This window comes from Astatotilapia calliptera, chromosome 20, assembly GCF_900246225.1.
Source record: "Astatotilapia calliptera chromosome 20, fAstCal1.2, whole genome shotgun sequence".
Taxonomy (NCBI): Eukaryota; Metazoa; Chordata; class Actinopteri; order Cichliformes; family Cichlidae; genus Astatotilapia; species Astatotilapia calliptera.
This window is the reverse complement of record NC_039321.1, coordinates 23783159-23802237: the sequence shown is the minus strand read 5'-3', so window position 1 is coordinate 23802237 and position 19079 is coordinate 23783159. Positions and strand designations below refer to the sequence as shown.

The following is a 19079-nucleotide window of genomic DNA, read 5'->3' as shown; positions in this document are numbered from 1 at the left end:
TACAAATCAAGGGCGCAGCTGTCTTTTTTTCAGGCATTAGGAATTATTTTTTGCAGTTTCATAACAGGAAAAGCTGCTGCTTTAAAAAAACATGTAATCGACTCAAGCTTTTTAACCCTTACATACTGTTCAGGTCAGATTTAATCTGTTTTTAGGTCATCTGAAGACTGATGACTTTTCCAAAAGTAACCAAAAATAAACAAAAATGAAAATATGTTAAAACTTTATACTGTTGTACAGTACAAACTAATGCTGTTCTGGGTCAAATTTGACCTGTATCTATTCAAATGAACTTTAGAGCCACCGGTGTGGATCATTTAAGGAAAACTGGCATTTTAGGGAATCTTGAAACTGTAAAGCCTGTGTCTTTATGTATTTTTTATGGGACAGTAATGAAAGAGTTCAAGGAAGGGACTGACCTATCAGGAGAATTGTGTTCCCACCACATTTGTCCAGGTTGCTGCAGAGACCTGCTGGTCTTTTAAAATAGTTAAACAGTGTAGGAATGATCATATATGGCGCACTTAAGGAGCAGAGGTCATAAGCGCCTGGAATGTGATAGAATAAACACAAAATAAACAAATTAGAATCCATCTACTCAGAGCTAACTGAGCTTAACCCTTGTGTGGTGTTCGTATTTTTGTTACTCAGCCAGTGTTCATGGGTCTGGTGGACCCGCTAGAGTTTTGGCTTTCCAAATTAACACTATCAAACAATTTTATGTTAAATTACTCAACAGATGTTTACTTCATCCCAATTACAAGACATATGAACAGCAAACATGGTTAATTTTTTCCCTTTACCTTTGTTAGATCACATTTATGAATTAATGTGCTTCTCGTTTTTCTTTTATATAAAATGTTATAAATAAATCAGTTATAATCAAGTGGAGTGAGTGGAAAGACACAACACATTTACACGTGAAAAAATAATTAATTGTTTAATTTTTCTTTTGAAAAAAACTGAACACGGGTCTCACAGACCCGAACACCATACAAGGGTTAAACTAACTGAGTGTAGCCGAGATTAAAAGAGCTCAAAAGAGGGCTTTGGGTCTTTTATAAGATTATAAAAGCACTTCAGTTGCCGTTCAGTGAGTGTGGGGAAACACGTGTGCGGTCATGTAAACAGATGAAATATGAACAGTATGTAACGGTTTCACCACTTTATTTAGTGACACACATTTGATAATTATTTAGTCAATCCAGAAAAAGGGAGACATTGGTTTTTGTGTCAGCGTACTGTGGTTTGAATGAAAAGAGTGAAAAAGGATCTTTTATTAAATTGGCATTAAAAAAAAAAGAATTGATAAAATAGCAAGTTATAAATTCTAATTAGATCTACTAAGATCTTGTTTCTTAATTATATACGTACTTAATCTGTGAATGAATTTGTTATACTGCTACTCCAAGGCAACTCTTTGTCCTTTTCTGTGGCTCATGTTAACACTGATTTCACGCTCTTTGCCACCTTTTCCATGTCATGATGTGTCTGTTTGAATTTTTTTGAATGACTGTTTAAAATAAGACACCTCCTGTAATTGAAATATAGAACTTGGTAGTAATAAACAAAATAAATCCTGCGACAGAAAGCTTGCTCTTTAGTAGAGCAACAGGTATTTGCATTCTTTTTTCCATGAATCTTATTTATGGTGTTACTGCTTAGAATATGTGGCGACAGGCTTACACTGCTGATCTTGTTCTTGTTGGTAAGTTTTGATGCTGTGTTGTTTGTGTTGTTTTGGTTTTTTTTTTGTAAATAAAGTTCCATCTGAGAGCTTTTAATGTATTCGGATGTTGAATGAAGCACAGGTCACTGATGATATGTGATGTTTGCAGCAGCACTTACCTGTGAATGGTTTGGTGCTGGTTCGTATGACTCGGATTAACTTTAGGCTTTTGGTTTCAAGTCGGCAGCCATTCCTGTTGTCAAGGTGATAGTGGAGCCAGGGGTAAGAAGCCCCTCCTCTTTTATTTAAGACCCTCACCCTTCTGTGACCATCCAAAAAAAAAGTCAAAAGCATCAGCATCTTTCTGTTATTACACTTTTTGCTCAGTTACTGCTGAAAATCTTTTTTAAATACCAGAACTGATTGAATCACTTGTAAGGGTTTGTGTTGAACTCTCAGTGTCTGTCACAGTCCCGTTTTGAATCCACCTGGTTTGTTGCATTTTGGCACCAGTTTTCAATCTGCTGATTTTTTTGTCCCGTCTTGGTGCATGGCATGACACGCGGGATTAAAACTGGCCTTTTTGTCCTTCATTCTAGTGTAGCTCTGTGTAGCATTAGCAGTCAGGTTATTTAAAATGAACTGCTCTTGACTTAGCTCTTATGTATTTGCAGATAAAGCTCTCTGTAGTTGTCCACAATTACATGCACATTTAAATTTCCCGTATGTGCAAGTCCTCCAGGTCTGTTAATGGCATGGCGTTTAACACACAAGTTGTTCTGCATGCTTGTTTATTGTCGTCACTGTAAACAGTTTCTAAAGTCTAAAGTGGGAGGCTTTTTCACAAGCATTTAAATTTATTTGGTGTTGCTTGGTAACTAATATGTCCCATACATGACTCTCATAAAGAATGCATGTATGACTGACTGCATGAATGAACGAGTGTTGCATATCTTCATTAGTGTGCTGGAAAATGGAAAATGTTCCTTTTATTTCTTTGTCCCATAATAACTCTTGCCCTCACCCGCTTCAGAACACAGAGGACAGCGCTCGCATCTCCATCACCTTCTTCCGCTTGTTCAGGGTGATGCGATTGGTCAAACTGCTGAGCAGGGGTGAGGGAATCAGGACTCTCCTGTGGACCTTCATCAAGTCCTTCCAGGTGAGACTATAGCAGAGAGAAGGGACCCCATGATACAATATTATCACAGTATGTTATTATTGCCATTTTAAACATGCTGAGTTAATGCAGCAACATTTATTTGGATATACTATGATTTATCACCTTTGTTTTCCAACTACAAATCATTTCCCCTAAGGTAAACCAGTATCTGTATTATCTAATGAGATAAAGTTCTCAGTCTGTTCCACTCACTTAACCATTTTTTATTAAGGAGACAGACTGAACTGAAAACATATATTAACCTATTATAATGTATTATCAATATAATAAATATACTCATCTCTTTTGTCCCATCAAGTAAAAAATTCCAAAATAAGTTCATATGTTTGACTTAAATGTATATGATGTTTTTCTTCTTTATTTGTCCAATTCCTTGATCTTTGTCTTACCAAAACACCATAACACTGCACATTCCTTCAGAGTGCTCTCAGTCTTTTGATTTGCAACGTAAACTGTGGTGTATGGTGCTAATTCTCGGAGAAATATATTTTCCACCACAGTAAATAACTAACACTGCTTAGGGTTGTGATGAAAACCAAACCAACCAGAAGTAGAAGTATGTTGAAATGAGCTTGCAGCAGGCGCACCCGAAAAACTGATAGGGGCATGTTTTGTTGCGTAGAATACCAACATAAAATAGAAGCAGTTATGACTTGACACTGCTCAAGTTAAACTGCAGATTTCACAGCGTCCAAGTTCTTTTTTTTCCTCCCTCAGGCTCTTCCCTATGTCGCACTCCTGATAGCCATGCTGTTCTTCATCTACGCTGTAATTGGAATGCAGGTAATTTGTTAGGAAATGGTATCGTTACATGAAACGGTGGGACCTGTTAGACACCCTGCACAATATGTATGTCTTTCTTTGAGAGAATCTAAGCATTAATGGGATATTTCTTCTCTTTTTTAGGTGTTTGGGAAAATAGCAATGGTAGATGGGACACAAATCAACCGCAACAACAACTTTCAAACTTTTCCCCAAGCTGTCTTGATGCTGTTCAGGTCAGTATGTATTTGTACATAATAAATGTATCTTTATTTTTTATGTACGGCTGCAGCTGTGTTGACGTTGTTCCTCGTTCACTGTTAGGTGTGCTACAGGCGAGGCCTGGCAGGAGATCATGCTAGCCTGCATGCCAGGCAAGCTGTGTGATTCAGAGTCAGACTACAACCCTGGGGAGGAGAGGACCTGTGGCAGTGGCTTTGCCATTATCTACTTCATCAGCTTCTACATGCTCTGTGCTTTCCTGGTAAGCTTCAGCCATCTGACTGTGTTCAAAGTGACTAATTTTTACACGCAGACCTGAGTTTTCACTGTCCCGTGCACAGTTTCTGTTACAAAAAATGTTGCATGTTTTTTTCTTTCAGATCATAAACCTGTTTGTTGCTGTCATCATGGATAATTTTGACTATCTGACCCGTGATTGGTCCATTCTCGGGCCGCACCACTTGGACGAGTTTAAAAGGATCTGGTCAGAATACGACCCAGAAGCAAAGTTAGTACTTGGAACCAGTTGTGAAGAGTAGTCTGAAGCATTTTCTCTTGTTATTTATCTCTTAAATGGTACACTATACTAGTGTTAAAAACGACTCCATTAAATATGATAGTAATTTTTTATAATTGTAAATTCTCTAAAGTGTACATACTTATTAGGACCTGTGGCTGTAGTGGAGACTGCTTGCTTGGTGTGATGCATTTAATCTGAATGTGCTGTCAGGGGCAGGATAAAGCATCTCGATGTAGTTACTCTACTGAGGAGGATCCAACCCCCGCTGGGCTTTGGGAAACTTTGCCCTCACAGAGTGGCCTGTAAGGTGGGTTTCCACAACTTTCCATGCAATAGCAATGAAGATAATGCACTGCACTGCCACTCTTTTACTGTATCACCTAAAATACGTTGCAGCTTTTGTACATTTCACTCATTAAACTTGCAGTTTTCACATTACTAATTTAACATTAGGCGCCTCAGTGTTAATCTGTGTTTTGGATTATTTTACAGCGTCTGGTGGCAATGAACATGCCCCTGAACAGTGATGGAACTGTAATGTTTAATGCCACCCTGTTTGCTTTGGTCCGCACTGCTCTCAAGATTAAGACTGAAGGTGAGTGTGCACCTTTAGCCGCTTTTGGATCTGCAGAATTATTGTTTGCTTTCTTATAGATTGGTTTAGCATTTTAGAGCTGTCTGCCATGTTGTGTAGTATGCAGTTGATTGCCTTTTAAGCGTTATGACATTTTGACTTTTTAAGTAGGAGGACTAAGAGGTGAGGCTAATGGGATCAGTGACCTGTTGTATGTGCAGCAGCTTAAGATTACAGCCCAGAGAAACCATTGCAGCACAGTGAAGTTAATAGGAGACAGATTTAAATGCACTGGGAATCAAGTCTTACATTGAAATCAGCATTAAATAAGGAAAACACACATTTCAGTTGAATATTTAATGAATAAAGTAACTTAAAGCTTCACACAGGAACATACTATTTAACTGAGCAGTTGAAAAGTATGTCACTCTGAGTTGAACCACTTTTATTTTTGTCACCCAAACTCAGTTGTTCCTTCCAGAATTAACACAAGAGGGCGCTATAGATCATATTTAAGTAGTAGTTCCTCCTGCAGTCCACTGCATAACCAACATGGCCCTTTAATTAAAAAAAGGTAACTTAGCACCAAAGTAAAGCATAATCATTAATTACAACTCATGATGGTAAGAAATGTTTTGACATATGTTGTGACTGTGTGTGAAAAGCAGACTTCATACTCTTACTTAATTTTAACCTTGGTTGCACTTTTCAAAGGGAACCTGGAGCAAGCCAATGAGGAGCTTAGAGCTGTGATCAAGAAGATCTGGAAGAGGACCAGTATGAAGCTACTGGACCAAGTGGTGCCTCCTGCAGGCGGTCAGTGGTCGTTGTACACAAGTGCACAGGGACAAAACTGCTTTCGTTGCTTTCGTCAAGTGACAGTCTCTCTCATGTGTCTGTTCCATTCTCTTGCTCACATGATAAAAATAATTTTACAGATGGATTCTTATATGTATATATATCTTTTTTTTATATTTCCAAACAATAATAGTGGAAGCCTAAGCATGCTAAGTACGTCTGAAGCCAAAATAATTTTAAAGTCAACAAAAGAATCAAGACGGGTTCCTCGCCTTGTGATGTAGATCAGTAGGTGTAAAGGACAAGGTGAAGTACAGATAAGAATAAGCTTTATGAAACAGAAAACAGGAGGTGAAGAAGAACCCACAGGAAGCCTTTATCATCCTGTTTTTGCCTTTCTGAAACTGCAAGACCAGCTGTTTTACTACAACAAAACTTTTAATTTGTTGTGAAGTTAAGCTTATGTATTTCACAGAAACTCACCTTATTCCTTTCAGTTGAAAAGTGTCACTGTTACCCACAATGATGTGTTTCATATGTTTAACGATAACTCAAACAGCATCTTCTCATAAAGTAGTCAGTTTGTTGGAGAGTCAGTTTTATAATCTAAGTGAGAGGCTTTCACATTGTTGTGCTAGCGTAGCAGCTCCATCTTTTCTATGCTTGTACTGCATGTCTTTGTGTGCATTAGCTCGCTAACCGCTCTCTTTTCTTTTTCGCCAAGCCTCTCTGTTCTACAGCTTCCTTTGTTTTCAGTCACTGGCCTTCCTTTCTTCTCTTTCTGCCGTCCTGAGCTCTTTGGAGCAGTTCTGTTTTAGTCTGGTGGCATGAAGCTACTGATACCTCACTTACTTCATCGGGCTCTGTCCAGAAAGGGAATCCACATGTGGACATAGTTATGATCCCTTTACACCAGGATGCTTTTGTTCTTAAGAAAAACAAAAAGAGTCAGGGATTATTGGTTTTGAGATGTTGCTCACACGTGTAAAATCAGTTCATTCGTTTTCAGCAAACTAATACTTGAATTAAGGCAAGGAGTTCCTTAAAAACGCGAATCGTAAAAATCCCCAAATGCGATTTTTCTGGGGGAAAAAATCTTACTTAATTGTTAAGTAAGATTTCATCCTTCCTGTCGAGGAGTTACATGTTTTTGAAAATGAAATTGGTGAGGCTATGTATTTACTAAACTACAAGAAATTAGCAATTTCGAATGATCCAGTCATTCTTTTCTGCTTATCCAATCAGGCTCGTGGGGAGCCTGGAGCCTATCCCAGCTATCCCAGGTAGAGGCAGGGTCACCAGTCTGTCACACAGACATGACCAGACTTACTCAGATCATCAGTTTCTGATTTTAAAATACAGATGAGCATTTTTAAAATACCTTTTTTGGCTCTATATCTTTGGTCCTTTCTGAACAGAGCCCTGTGCAGCTTAATTCTGGCTGTGTTGTGTGTGTAGAGAAACGAGTCTGATACCTAAAGATGGATCATAACCACATAAAGGTCACCGCTCTCTTTGGACCCCTGGAGGGAATATTGGCCACAACATTTGTCACGTTTACTCAGTTCCCCTCCAGTTAAAATGGGTTATGGAGAGGTGGTGACAAACCGAGAGAAAACCACTTGTTTCTTGCACACAGTGATTCAGCTGGCTTTTTTTGTTATTGTCCAGCATCTCTCCCCGTTCTGCTTCAGCAGCGACTTATCTGAGAGAATTAGAGCCAAGCCCAATAAGCCTCCCTGCATGGCAGATAGTGTGCACTGTCATCGCTTCCCTTCTGGCTAAACTAAGTTTATGTTTTGTGTCTTGATAGAAGATCTGTAGAGCTTACCCTTGCTTCTATAAACCTTTTACTCTGCTGTTTTCTTGCATGCGCTTCTTGCTACAGATCATATCATTGGTCTAACACATAAAACACTTCTGCTTGTCTGTCTCTGAAATCATAGATGCTTAAATTTTAGTTAAGTCTGCAGTCACTGTACAATATGTGCAGGCATAAATGCTTCGGTTTATTTGAATTGATAATAAACATGCGTCTGCGTCCTTATTTTTATTATTTTTTAGAAATCTGTTATATAAACTTCATTTTTGAAGATTGTGCTTCACTTTTTTGAGCGAGGTTTTTGTGTATTTGTGGTTTTTTGTATGTTGCAAGAGTCTTTCATAATTTCGTGCATTTTAGAAATGAAGCAAGATGCAAGCTGCAGGCTTAAATGTTATCAGTCATCAAGATTAATCTTGCTGTACTGTACATGATTTTCTGAGAGCAAACGTCTTTTGCAGAGGTAGACAGTCAGATACTCGGCTATTATTAACAGTTCTGAGTTTATATCTTTATTTCTTTGTTTACTATGAATCTGACAGTACTTAGTAATAGGCCTGAGAAAAGACATATTTTTCATGTGCTCAAAAAATGAGCTTCTTAGGCAGAAAGGTCAGTGTCCTGGTTAAGCATTGAGGATTTATGGCATTTTGGGATTATCGGTCAGTACTCTTTTGGCATTTGGAATAAAGCTAAAATATTTGGTTTCATTTCCAAGATGTTGTCTCTTTTCCCAACATGCTGCAGTAGTGGTGCTTCATGATTGTGATTTTTTTTTAGTTGTGAGGACACATTAAATGTTCTCTGAGCTGGTGACATAGCAGCAGTAGGAGTAACTGGCTGAGTATTTTGAATCTTGAGTGCATGGATATGAGCTGATTTTCGGTGTTGAGGTGTTTTGGTGTTGACCTGGGAGGCTTTGGTGTGTCTGCTCACTCAGATGACGAGGTAACAGTGGGGAAGTTCTATGCCACCTTCCTGATACAGGACTACTTCAGAAAGTTCAAGAGGCGCAAGGAGCAAGGTCTTGTGGGAAGGCGCTCATGGGAGAGGCTGAATACCACCTTGGCTCTACAGGTGAGGAAAGTGCAATGTTTCAGTCAGTCAATTCAGTGCACAGTGAGTAATTTATGGAGTCTAAGTGAGCAGTTCATCCAAATTAATTAAGGTGAGCACTATCAAACAGTCAGTTTTGACTCATTTTTGCAATAAAAGCCTTTCTTTGTGCTCATCACATTACGGGCACATGAATAAACAATAATCACTACCTACTACAAGTCACTGAGTCAGGTGTTCTGTGGAACTTTCCAATGAGACCTTTGGCAACATATCATAATCAGGAGTGGGGGAATCATGTGGGAAATCTGGAAAAACCAGACCCTGTTTGCACGCAGTCTGTTAACAAAAGAAGAGAAAGCATGTCTATTATGATGTGGGTGCAGTGGCTCTTGCCTTTCTTCCCGTCTTTTGCAAACATCAGTCAAATCTGAAAAAACTCTAAAAGATTGATGACAATCTTTAAACAGATGTTTTGTTCATTTGTTCGGGAAGATTTCTTTTCATGCATGAGAACATCGAAATGTTTGTTAACAACAATACTAATGAGGTTTGCTTTGACACACGTCCTTTTTGCAGGCTGGCTTGCGTACACTGCATGACATTGGACCAGAAATCCGTCGTGCCATATCGTGTGACCTCCAGGAGGAAGGACTAGTAGATGAAAATGCAGAGGAAGAGGAGGAAATCTACAGAGTAAGATTTCCAGAGAAATTCCCCTGATCCTGTGCACATCAGGGGAATTTCTCTGTGTGTTAATGCGATTCCTACGAATGTCCTTTGTTGTTTTTGTTCTTAATGCCACTTAACTCTGTGACTGATATGCTTCCAACACATCTCAATAAGTCACTCACTTCATTGCATAGAATTTTCCAGGAAATCTGAGAATGGATATTTTGTTAAACTGTCACTGGTTCTCTCTGGTAGAAAAGAGTATGTTCTGAGTTTAGTTTCATTTATTAAGCAGTCATATTTAGTCTTCATTTCTGGTGTCTCCGTGCAGCGTAATGGCAGCCTTTTTGGGAACCATGTCAACCACATAGGTGGGGATCAGCAAGGCTCTTCTCACCCCACCACTGTCACACAGCGGCCACTACAGATCCTGCCCTTCTCCAGCGCTGCCTCGACCGAGCCCCCGCAAATCGTCAGGAGAGCCAGCAGTAACGATAGAGAAGGAGAGACAGAACTGAACTCTTCACCAATCCTGTGCAATCAACTTCATCACACCACTCATTACCCTCACTGTAATTCCACTTGTGTTCAGTCGCCAATACCTTCCAATGCCAACCTCAACAATGCCAATGTGCCCTCACTTCTCTCCATGACCATTGCGAGGCAGCAGAAGTGTTTAATACGGAGTCGCCCATCCTCCACCAGAAACGCATCATCAACAACTACTTACAGCAAAGGACTGCAAGGCAAGCCTTGGAAGTCGCACTCCACAAGGTTGGTTGAAGGACACATAAGTGCAGTGTTAAAATCCACAGTAGCTATGCACATTTGTTGCATGGTCCTTTTCTTTGTGTAGAATAAAGCACCCGTTTTGAAGTGGGTTTAATAAACACACTGCAATGTGGAGAGAAACATCCCAGCCAAGGATCATCTCTGCCGCCCTCACATCTTATATATACACACACAGACAAAGACCTTCCACAACTCTTACATGCTGGCCCATCTCATGGGGGATGAGGGCTATACCCTCAGGCACATCCATAAAGCCTTGTCACTTACAGAGAGAATCATGACCCTATTTTCTGTCACCTTAAGATTTACATTCCTGATAAGCAGAAGGAGTTTCACTATCTATTTAACATCTCCCATGAACTTACAATGGCCTCACTGTGTGCGCATATATGTGTGATAGAGCATAAGGCCCATTTGTAGTGCACATACATACAACTAAGTAAAAAAGCGATATGGTTAAAATATTTGTATTTAATACATGAATAAATAAATCTGCCAGTACAACTGTTTATACTTACACTAACAAAGTATGTTAATGACTTTTTCCCCTGACATTTCAGAAGTTTGGTCTGGCAGTGCACTGTATGATATAATAATAATAATAATAATAATAATAATAATAATAATAATAATACATTTTATTTAAATAGCGCCTTTCAAAGCACCCAAGGACACTGTACAACAGATAAAAACTGGAAATATACACAATGATAAAAATAGAAGGTAAAAGTTAAAACATACAGAAATTTAAGAATAGGCAATTTTAAACAGATGAGTTTTGAGGGTGGACTTAAAAAGAGAGAATGAACTAATATTTCTGAGGTCCGGGGGTAGGGAATTCCAAAGTCGAGGGGCAGAGCAGCTAAAGGCCCTCCCTCCCATTGTGATCAGACGAGCAGAGGGAACAGAGTAATGTATATCATTACATTATAGTTCACTGCATTAGAAAGATCTCAGTTTTGTAGTGTTTTATCAGTATGTATTTAACAAATGATCGCTTTTATAGATTCATTCATCTGCATGTTCTACACATATTCTCGGTTACATTGAGTCCTATGAAAAACTAAGTGCACCCCTTTATTCAGTGGCTTGTAGAACCACCTTTAACTGTGCTAACTTGAACGGTCGTTTTCTTTATGTCTTTATCGCTCACATCATTGTGGAGGAATTTTGACCAACTCTTCTTTACTACATTATTTCAGATCATTGACGTTTGCAGGTATTCATTTATGCGCCGCTTTCCAAAGGTCCCATTTAAATTGTCTTGAGGGCTGGGCTCTGCAAACTCTGTAGATTTCCTGCTGTGCCTGGGATCGTTGTCCTGTTGCACGTCCCAATTCGGGTTAAGCATTAGCTGTCAGAAAGACGGCCTCACATTTGACTACTACTACTACTTACTTTGGTATACAGAGGAGTTCATGGTCAACTGAATGACTGTGAAGTGTCTTGGTCCTGTGGCTGCAGAACAAGCACATATCATCATCCTTCCACTAATGTACTGGTATGAGGTGTTTGTGCATTATACTGTAGCCAAACTTCTCTATTTTGGTCTCACATGTCCAAAGGGCATTGTTGCAGAAGTCTTGCATTTTTCCAGAGGAAATTTTGCAAACCTAAACCATGCTGCCATCTTTTTTTGAGAGAGAAAAGGGTTTCCTCTGACAGCCTTTCTAAACAAGCCAACTTTCTTCAGTCTTCTTCTAATTGTGCTGTCATGAACTTTAAAAAAAAACATGCTGAGGCTGTCGGGTCTGACATATTGCACCTGGGTTTGTTGCAGTTCCTAGGAATCCACAGTTTGAATGTTCGGTGGTGTTCATTCTTGGAAAAACCGTGGCATCGTGTGACCTCATTTCTTATCTGTAATTTGTGGATTATTTATAGATCTTGTTTTCTAGCAGGAGCGAAAAACCGACAAGACCATTTAAGCATTTCAGCTTGTATCCTCTTTTCATTTGTCATTGCATGAACCCCCCCTCCCCTCCCCGTCCTGGTTTCCGGTTCCAACAAATCCCTTCTATCTGCCTGATCCATCTCCTCTTCCTGTCCCTGGAGCAGGACACGCTACTATGAGGCCTATATTAGGTATGTACATGATGTTAATGCTCACAGAGCTTCAAAGCATATTGGTTTTGTGTACGATTGTCACAAAACATGTGAAAGCTTCTGACCTTTTAATCCAAAAAATGATAAATGGGCCAGTTTATACAGTATATATGTGGTGACTGGTTGAATTAGCAGTCTATGGGAAAGCAACTCTATGACAATAAGGATTATTACTATTTGTACAAACCCACTTTCAAAGAGTTTTGACATTTTTGCAATGATTTGCAAATTCATATATAAATCTTTTATTCACAGCAGAGCATATTAAATATATCTAGTGTTTAAACTTAGACATTTGACTATTTTGTAAAAAAATATTAGCTTGTTTTAAAGTTGATGGCAGCAACACGTCTAAAAAAGTTAGGACAGGGGGAACAAAAGACTGGAAAAGTTAGTGGTATTAAAAAGAGGATCATAGAGAGGCAACATTTCTCAGAGGTAAAGATGGGAAATATGCAAATAAACTGTAAGTATATGTCACTGTCAGTTGCAGCATAAGATGTGTAACAATTTCAGAATATTCTTCCTCAAATTTGTGAAGATTTTAAATAGATCTTCATCTAAATAAGATCATCAAAAGATTGAAAGAATCTGGAGTGGAACAAGAGTAAAAATCGGTACTGCAGGCTGTTAATCTTCAGGCCCTCAGCCAATACTGCATTAAAAACAACATTGTCTTTAGTGCCATCCATAAATGCAGATTAAAGCTGTAGAGTCTGTGTTTCCACAGGCCCCGCTAGTTTAGAGACTTATTCCTCATGAAGAACAAAACCAAGACAGAACATCTTCAACCGGTCTTTTACTCGCTAACGAGGAAAGGCTTGGTCAGAACCAGCCTCCTCCCAGAACTTCGAGAGGCTCGAGAGGGGGTCAGACAAAGGAATGTCCTTGATCCTATAGTTTGAACTGAGCCTTTACAAATTTAAGAAAAATAATGACAACATTCAACAATCTGACTTAACAAAAGCTCTACCATACAAAGAAGAAGCCATATATGAACATGATCTAAACATGCTGTCATCTCTGGGCCAAAACTCAGTGAAAATGGAAGTCAGACAAACTGAACTGTGAAATTCTTTCTGGAAAACTTGAACACTGGACTAAAGATGGTGTGGACAACTTGTTGTTATCAGTGCTCAAGCTCTACAGCTCTGTGGGTGGCATTAGCACCTGTGGAATTGGCACCTTGCAAATGCACTATTATTGCTGAGAGGTACTACAGTTTTAGAGCAGCATAAGCTCCCATCCAGAACACCTGTTTTTCTGATACAGAAAAACTTCTCCTAAGAGTCAAGTAATTGGACTTTTCAGTTCTCAGATGTTTGTGGACTGCTAATTAAAGTGGAAGGGATGCTACACAGTGGTGAAAATGGCCCTATCCAAATTTTTCTGTGCTTTTTCTGTGCTGTCATCAAATTCAAAATGACCTTTTTGTTTTTGAATTGAAAGTAAATATTGTAACACATTCGATGTGTTTTCTGTGTTCTATTTAATTTTAAAAAGGAGTCAAGTTTTTATGTTTGCAAATCACCAAATTCAGCTTTTACCTATATTCTATACAGCATCCCAACTTTTTTAGAATGCGGATGCAATAATCTGAAGAAAACAGATGATAATGGTTAATCCAATCCAGCGACATCAGTATGATTTACTGTGTCTTTGCTGTTTGGATGCCAGGTCAGAGAGCAGCGGAGCACTTTATCCCACCATTCGTCGAGAGGAGAGGGGCAATGGGGACAGCGATGAAGAGAGAGGCTCAGGCGAGTACTTCAGTGGGGAGGAATTTCATGAAGATGACATCATGCTCACAAAGGAAAGGTAATTCTGGAAAAGAAAAGTCGGTTTAATCTAATCTGAGGAAAGCGTGAGATAAAATTGACACACCAGCTACGTAAATGCAGCCGTGGTTTTACTACTGTGTACCGATGACTTCACGGAAGTATTTTCTTTCCTCTGAGTTCAGCTGTTTTATATCTAGATTGAGCACTTGTGGTTTATGCTGGTGGTTAATGTCACCAGTCTATTACTTTTCTGTGTAACTTTCTTTCCACTGTTTGCGTCCCGTGACATCATAGTTACAGATAAAGTTAATTTTCAAAGTCTTTATCTTTTTGTGTCAAAGGTTGTCCAACAATGAATGCCATGATGATGCAGAGGGAGATTTTGACCTCGTTTCCAGGGGTGACTGCCAGTCTGAAAGTTACTGTGACGATGATCAACAGCCAATCTACCAGGACAGCAGGGCGTCACCCAGGAAATGGTTTTTACCCTCACCTCAAGGTGAACTGATACTTTTTTGTTTTTGTCACTACACCTGTGAAATTTAATAAAGGATCATTTTACTTGTTGTTTGCAAGAAATTTCTCAAGTCAGATGTTTATTAGCTGATTCAGGCAAATTGATCTCACATCTGTGAACTATGCAGAACTTACTCATTTGTACCATTCATTTTGAATCAGTACTGTCATTGCATGGTACACTACTGTATGTAAATTATTGTTAAACGGCTAGAGTGTCTCTAGGTTCATAGAGAAATTACCTTGTTGTTGAAAGAAAAGAACTTTTTTTTTACTCATCCAATATAACATGAATTGATGAGAACTGTTGTAACTTAATGGATAACAGAATAAGAGTCTGACTGATGTAGGATTTTAAAAATAGATTAAAAAAAAATATTTGGTGAGTAAAATTTGAATATATAGAGGCTAAAAATGATTTTCTTTAGGGCACAAAAAACATAAACAGATTTGAATAACATTTATTATTTTTGGTGACTTATCACTCCTTATTAAAGAAAAGGATTTTTATTTAAAAATAAATTTCATTTACAACTCCCTGTAGATTATTCACTTATGTTCTGCACGACTCTGCTCAGATTAGCACGTTGTTGTGTTTTGTGTTCCATACAGATGTGTCGCTAGATGTGTCCTCTGTTGGACAAAAAATGCAACATCAACTCTCTTAACATGATTGAAGGATGTTTTTCATGTTTTTTTTCTCTTTATTTTTTCTTTTTTTAATGTTCCCTTATCGGCTGTTATATAGGCCGAAACATATATACTTACAAATAGCTAATATTACTCGCTAATATTGGTGAACTGGCACGGAATCATTAATAATAATTCACTTTTTTTTTTGTAGTTCCAGTGGCACATTGTGTTAAACTTATGAAAGTTTATTGTGTTAACAGTTTTATGTTATATGTTAGCACAGATAAGAACTGTGTTATTTTTTTTAAAGGACTAATAAACTTGGCTAACTGACTGAAGGACTCCACATGGGAAGAAGCATAAAAATCTACAAAAATATTCACTACTGCCTTCAAGCACAAAAACACTCTCCATCAGATAATATTTGTTTAGCTGCTAGCTGATAACCGTTGTGATAGCCAGAGATGTACTTGATGTACTTCTCTGCTAGTGCACTGACGCATATCACTGCTCTCACGCTCTGTTTAAAGCAATGCAGGTGCGCACTGGTTTATCAAATCTTGAGGTTTTTTGTTTGTTTTTTTGTTTAATTAGATTTAGAAAAATAGCCTTCTTTCCTTAGGATAAGAATACCAGCTCATACGTCACACAGTCAGGAAGGCAGAGCAGAACAGTTAACTGGAATCTGTTGCGCTGATGAGCATAGAAAGCACCTATTAATGGTCATTTAGCAGTTTGATAAGATAAGATAACCTTTATTAGTCCCACATGTGGGAAATTTGTTTTGTCACAGCAGGAAGTGGACAGTGCAAGTTATGAAGCAAAAATTAGAATACAATAAGAATAAATACAGTACACAACTGTACAGAATAGAATAAAATAAAATACTATATACAGTAGAATAAAATAGAATAAAATATACAATAAGATAAAAATAGAATACAAATGCTATATACAACTGAGTAAAAATACAACAATGCCAGAAAAGATTATTGCACTTAGTGTTATTGCACATGTGTGGATGTGTGTGTTTGATCAGTCTGACAGCAGTGGGGAGGAAAGACCTGCGAAATCTCTCCGTCCCACACCGTGGGTGCCGCAGTCTCCCACTGAAGGAGCTGCCCAGTGCTGTCACAGTCTGCTGCACGGGGTGGGAGATGTTGTCCAACAGGGATGATAAGCATAAAAGAAAACAACATGTCATTGCAATAATTGCAGTTGTCTATAAATGTCTGTGGATTTATGATGAATGATTGCATTAATCACTACTGTTTTCTGTGTCCTCTCAGCCTCCAACAGACCAACATTCAACTTTGAGTGTCTTCGGAGAAGAAATAGTGGAGACGGTGCTCCTCCTTCTCCATCATGCACAGCTCTTCCACTACACCTGATGCAGCAGCATGTACCTACACCTTTTTGGGGCATTAATATTGTGATGATGAAGGAATGGCACCTCTAAGGACTGTTGTTTTTTTACGTTTTGTTTTTTATCTCGGCTCTCAATCACTCACAGGTGATGGCGGTGGCCGGTCTCGACGCAAGCAAAATTCACCGTCTTTCTCCCACAAGGTCCATGCGTTCGTGGGCCACACCTCCTGCCTCCCCAGTTAGCCGTGACTTCTCGCCCAGTTACACGCCCCTTATACAGGTCTCATTATTGAGTTGTTCTTGGCAACCCCCCCCCCCCCCCCCCCCCACCAAACTACTGTTTGGGCCATTATATGGATACACCATAATAACATGGGAATGGTTGGTGATATTAAAGTCCTGTTTGTGGCACATTAGTATATGTGAGGGGGCAAACTCCTCAAGATGGGTGGTGACCATGGTGGCCATTTAGAAGTCTTGGATACAACTTTTGTTTTTTCAATAGGAAGAGGGCCATGTGACACATCAAACTTATTGGTAATGTCACAAGAAAAACAATGCTGTGCTTGGTTTCAGCGTAACTTTATTCTTTCATGAGTTATTTACATGTTTCTGACCACTTATAAAATGTGTTCAATGTGCTGTCCATTGTGTTGGATTGTCAATGCAACCCTCTTCTCCCACTCTTCACACACTGATAGCAACACCGCAGGAGAAATGCCAACCATTCCCATGTTATTACAGTGTATCCATATAAATGGCCCACCCTGTATATATCTATCTATCTATATATCTATATCTATCTATATATCTATATCTATCTATATATCTATATCTATCTATCTATCTATCTATCTATCTATCTATCTATCTATCTATCTATCTATCTATATATATATATATATATGTATGTATATATATATATATATATATGTATGTATATATATATATATATATATATATATATATATATGTATGTATATATATATATATATATGTATGTATATATATATGTATGTATATATATATATATATATATATATATATATATATATATATATATATATATATATGTATGTATATATATATATATATATATATATGTATGTATATATATATATATATATATATGTATGTATATATATATATATATATATATGTATGTATATATATATATATATATATATGTATATATATATATATATATATATATATGTATGTGTATATATATATATATATATGTATGTATATATATATATATATATATGTATGTATATATATATATATATATGTATATATATATATATATGTATGTATATATATATATATATATAGATATATATATATATATGTATGTGTATATATATATATATATATGTGTATATATATATATATATGAATATGTTTGTGTGTATAGGTGGATTGGCGCAGTCCTGGCAGTGTGGCCAGCATCCCTGGAGCAGTGAAGAGGAGTTCATGGTACACAGATAGTCAGGATGGCCCTCCCAGCCAAAGCCATTCTCCGTCACGTCTGCATTTACCCGCAGAGTGCTGCTCGCACTGCCTGCAAAAGAGAGGCAGTGCCAACAGTCTGGTGGAAGCTGTGAGTACATAACAAATGCTCTGTTGTTGTTACCGTGCATTTTTTTAATCCATAGACCCTCACAAAGTAGGATAAGAGATCTGGTGATATTTCATTTATACACTGCTCGAAAAAGTTGAAAGTAAAACTTTTTAATCAAAGTGTAGCATCAAGCCAAGTCAACATACAGGATATTGATCTGGTCAGTTAAATAGCATAAGGGGTTTTTCATCAGTTTCAGCTGCTTTGGTGTTTTATAGGTGAAGACCACTGACATTTTTCCCTCCTCATCTTTTTACTTTTGCCTTTAGCTAGGCTCAGTGTCACTACTGTTATTATGAGGTGATACCTGGACCCTACAGAGGTTGCAAAGGTAGTCCAGCTCCTCCAGGGTGGCACATTGAAACGTGCCAATGCCATAAGAATTACTGTGTGTTCGAGCAGTCTCGACAGCGTGGAGGAGATAAGGCTGTAGAAGGTCCTTAACCCATCATCAGAACGGGTATCTGCTCCTTTGTGCAAGGAGGTACAGGATGAGTACTGCCTGAGCTACAAAATGACCTTCAGCAGGCCACTGGTTTGAATGTCTCTGACCAAACAATCATTAATAGACTTCATGAGGGTGGCCTGAAAGCACAATGTCTTCTAGTGGGCCCTGTGCTCACTGCTTGGCATTTGCCATAGAATACCAGAATTGGCAGGTCCACCAGTGGCACCGTGTGCTTTTCACGGATGAGAGGAGGTAACTCTGAGCACATGTGATGGATGTGAAAGGGTCTGGAGAAGCCGTGGAGAATAATATGCTGCCTGTAACATCGTTCTGTAACATCCTTGGACCCACTGTCAGACCCTACACTGGTGCAGTGGGTACTGGGCTTCTCCTGGCGCAAAACAATATCCGGCTTCATGAGGTGAGAGTATGTTTGCAGCTCCTGCACTCTGCACTCGCCTGAGTTAATTCAAATATAACACTTGGGACATCATGTTTTGGTCCGGCCGATTCAGGTAGCGTGAATCTCAGAC

The 19079-nt window shown here is 38.4% G+C and overlaps 1 protein-coding gene across 27 annotated transcripts in view; it reads left to right on the top strand.

Annotated features, from left to right (window-relative positions):
• cacna1db (calcium channel, voltage-dependent, L type, alpha 1D subunit, b) overlaps window positions 1–19079 on the top strand; it is an 88074-nt gene that overhangs the window by 63191 nt on the left and 5804 nt on the right. For 17 of the 27 annotated variants that reach the window (XM_026154053.1, XM_026154063.1, XM_026154066.1 and 14 more), the window contains 18 exons: window positions 1910–1951; window positions 2703–2831; window positions 3570–3635; window positions 3759–3850; window positions 3939–4098; window positions 4217–4344; window positions 4567–4663; window positions 4849–4951; window positions 5645–5746; window positions 8491–8627; window positions 9186–9302; window positions 9610–10052; window positions 12129–12155; window positions 13854–13994; window positions 14299–14456; window positions 16396–16508; window positions 16620–16754; window positions 17892–18077. In XM_026154053.1, the coding sequence (XP_026009838.1) occupies window positions 1910–1951; window positions 2703–2831; window positions 3570–3635; window positions 3759–3850; window positions 3939–4098; window positions 4217–4344; window positions 4567–4663; window positions 4849–4951; window positions 5645–5746; window positions 8491–8627; window positions 9186–9302; window positions 9610–10052; window positions 12129–12155; window positions 13854–13994; window positions 14299–14456; window positions 16396–16508; window positions 16620–16754; window positions 17892–18077 (2376 nt within the window). The remainder of the gene's footprint in view (window positions 1–1909; window positions 1952–2702; window positions 2832–3569; window positions 3636–3758; window positions 3851–3938; window positions 4099–4216; window positions 4345–4566; window positions 4664–4848; window positions 4952–5644; window positions 5747–8490; window positions 8628–9185; window positions 9303–9609; window positions 10053–12128; window positions 12156–13853; window positions 13995–14298; window positions 14457–16395; window positions 16509–16619; window positions 16755–17891; window positions 18078–19079) is intronic. The other 10 variants (XM_026154064.1, XM_026154068.1, XM_026154065.1 and 7 more) reach the window with 1 other exon arrangement.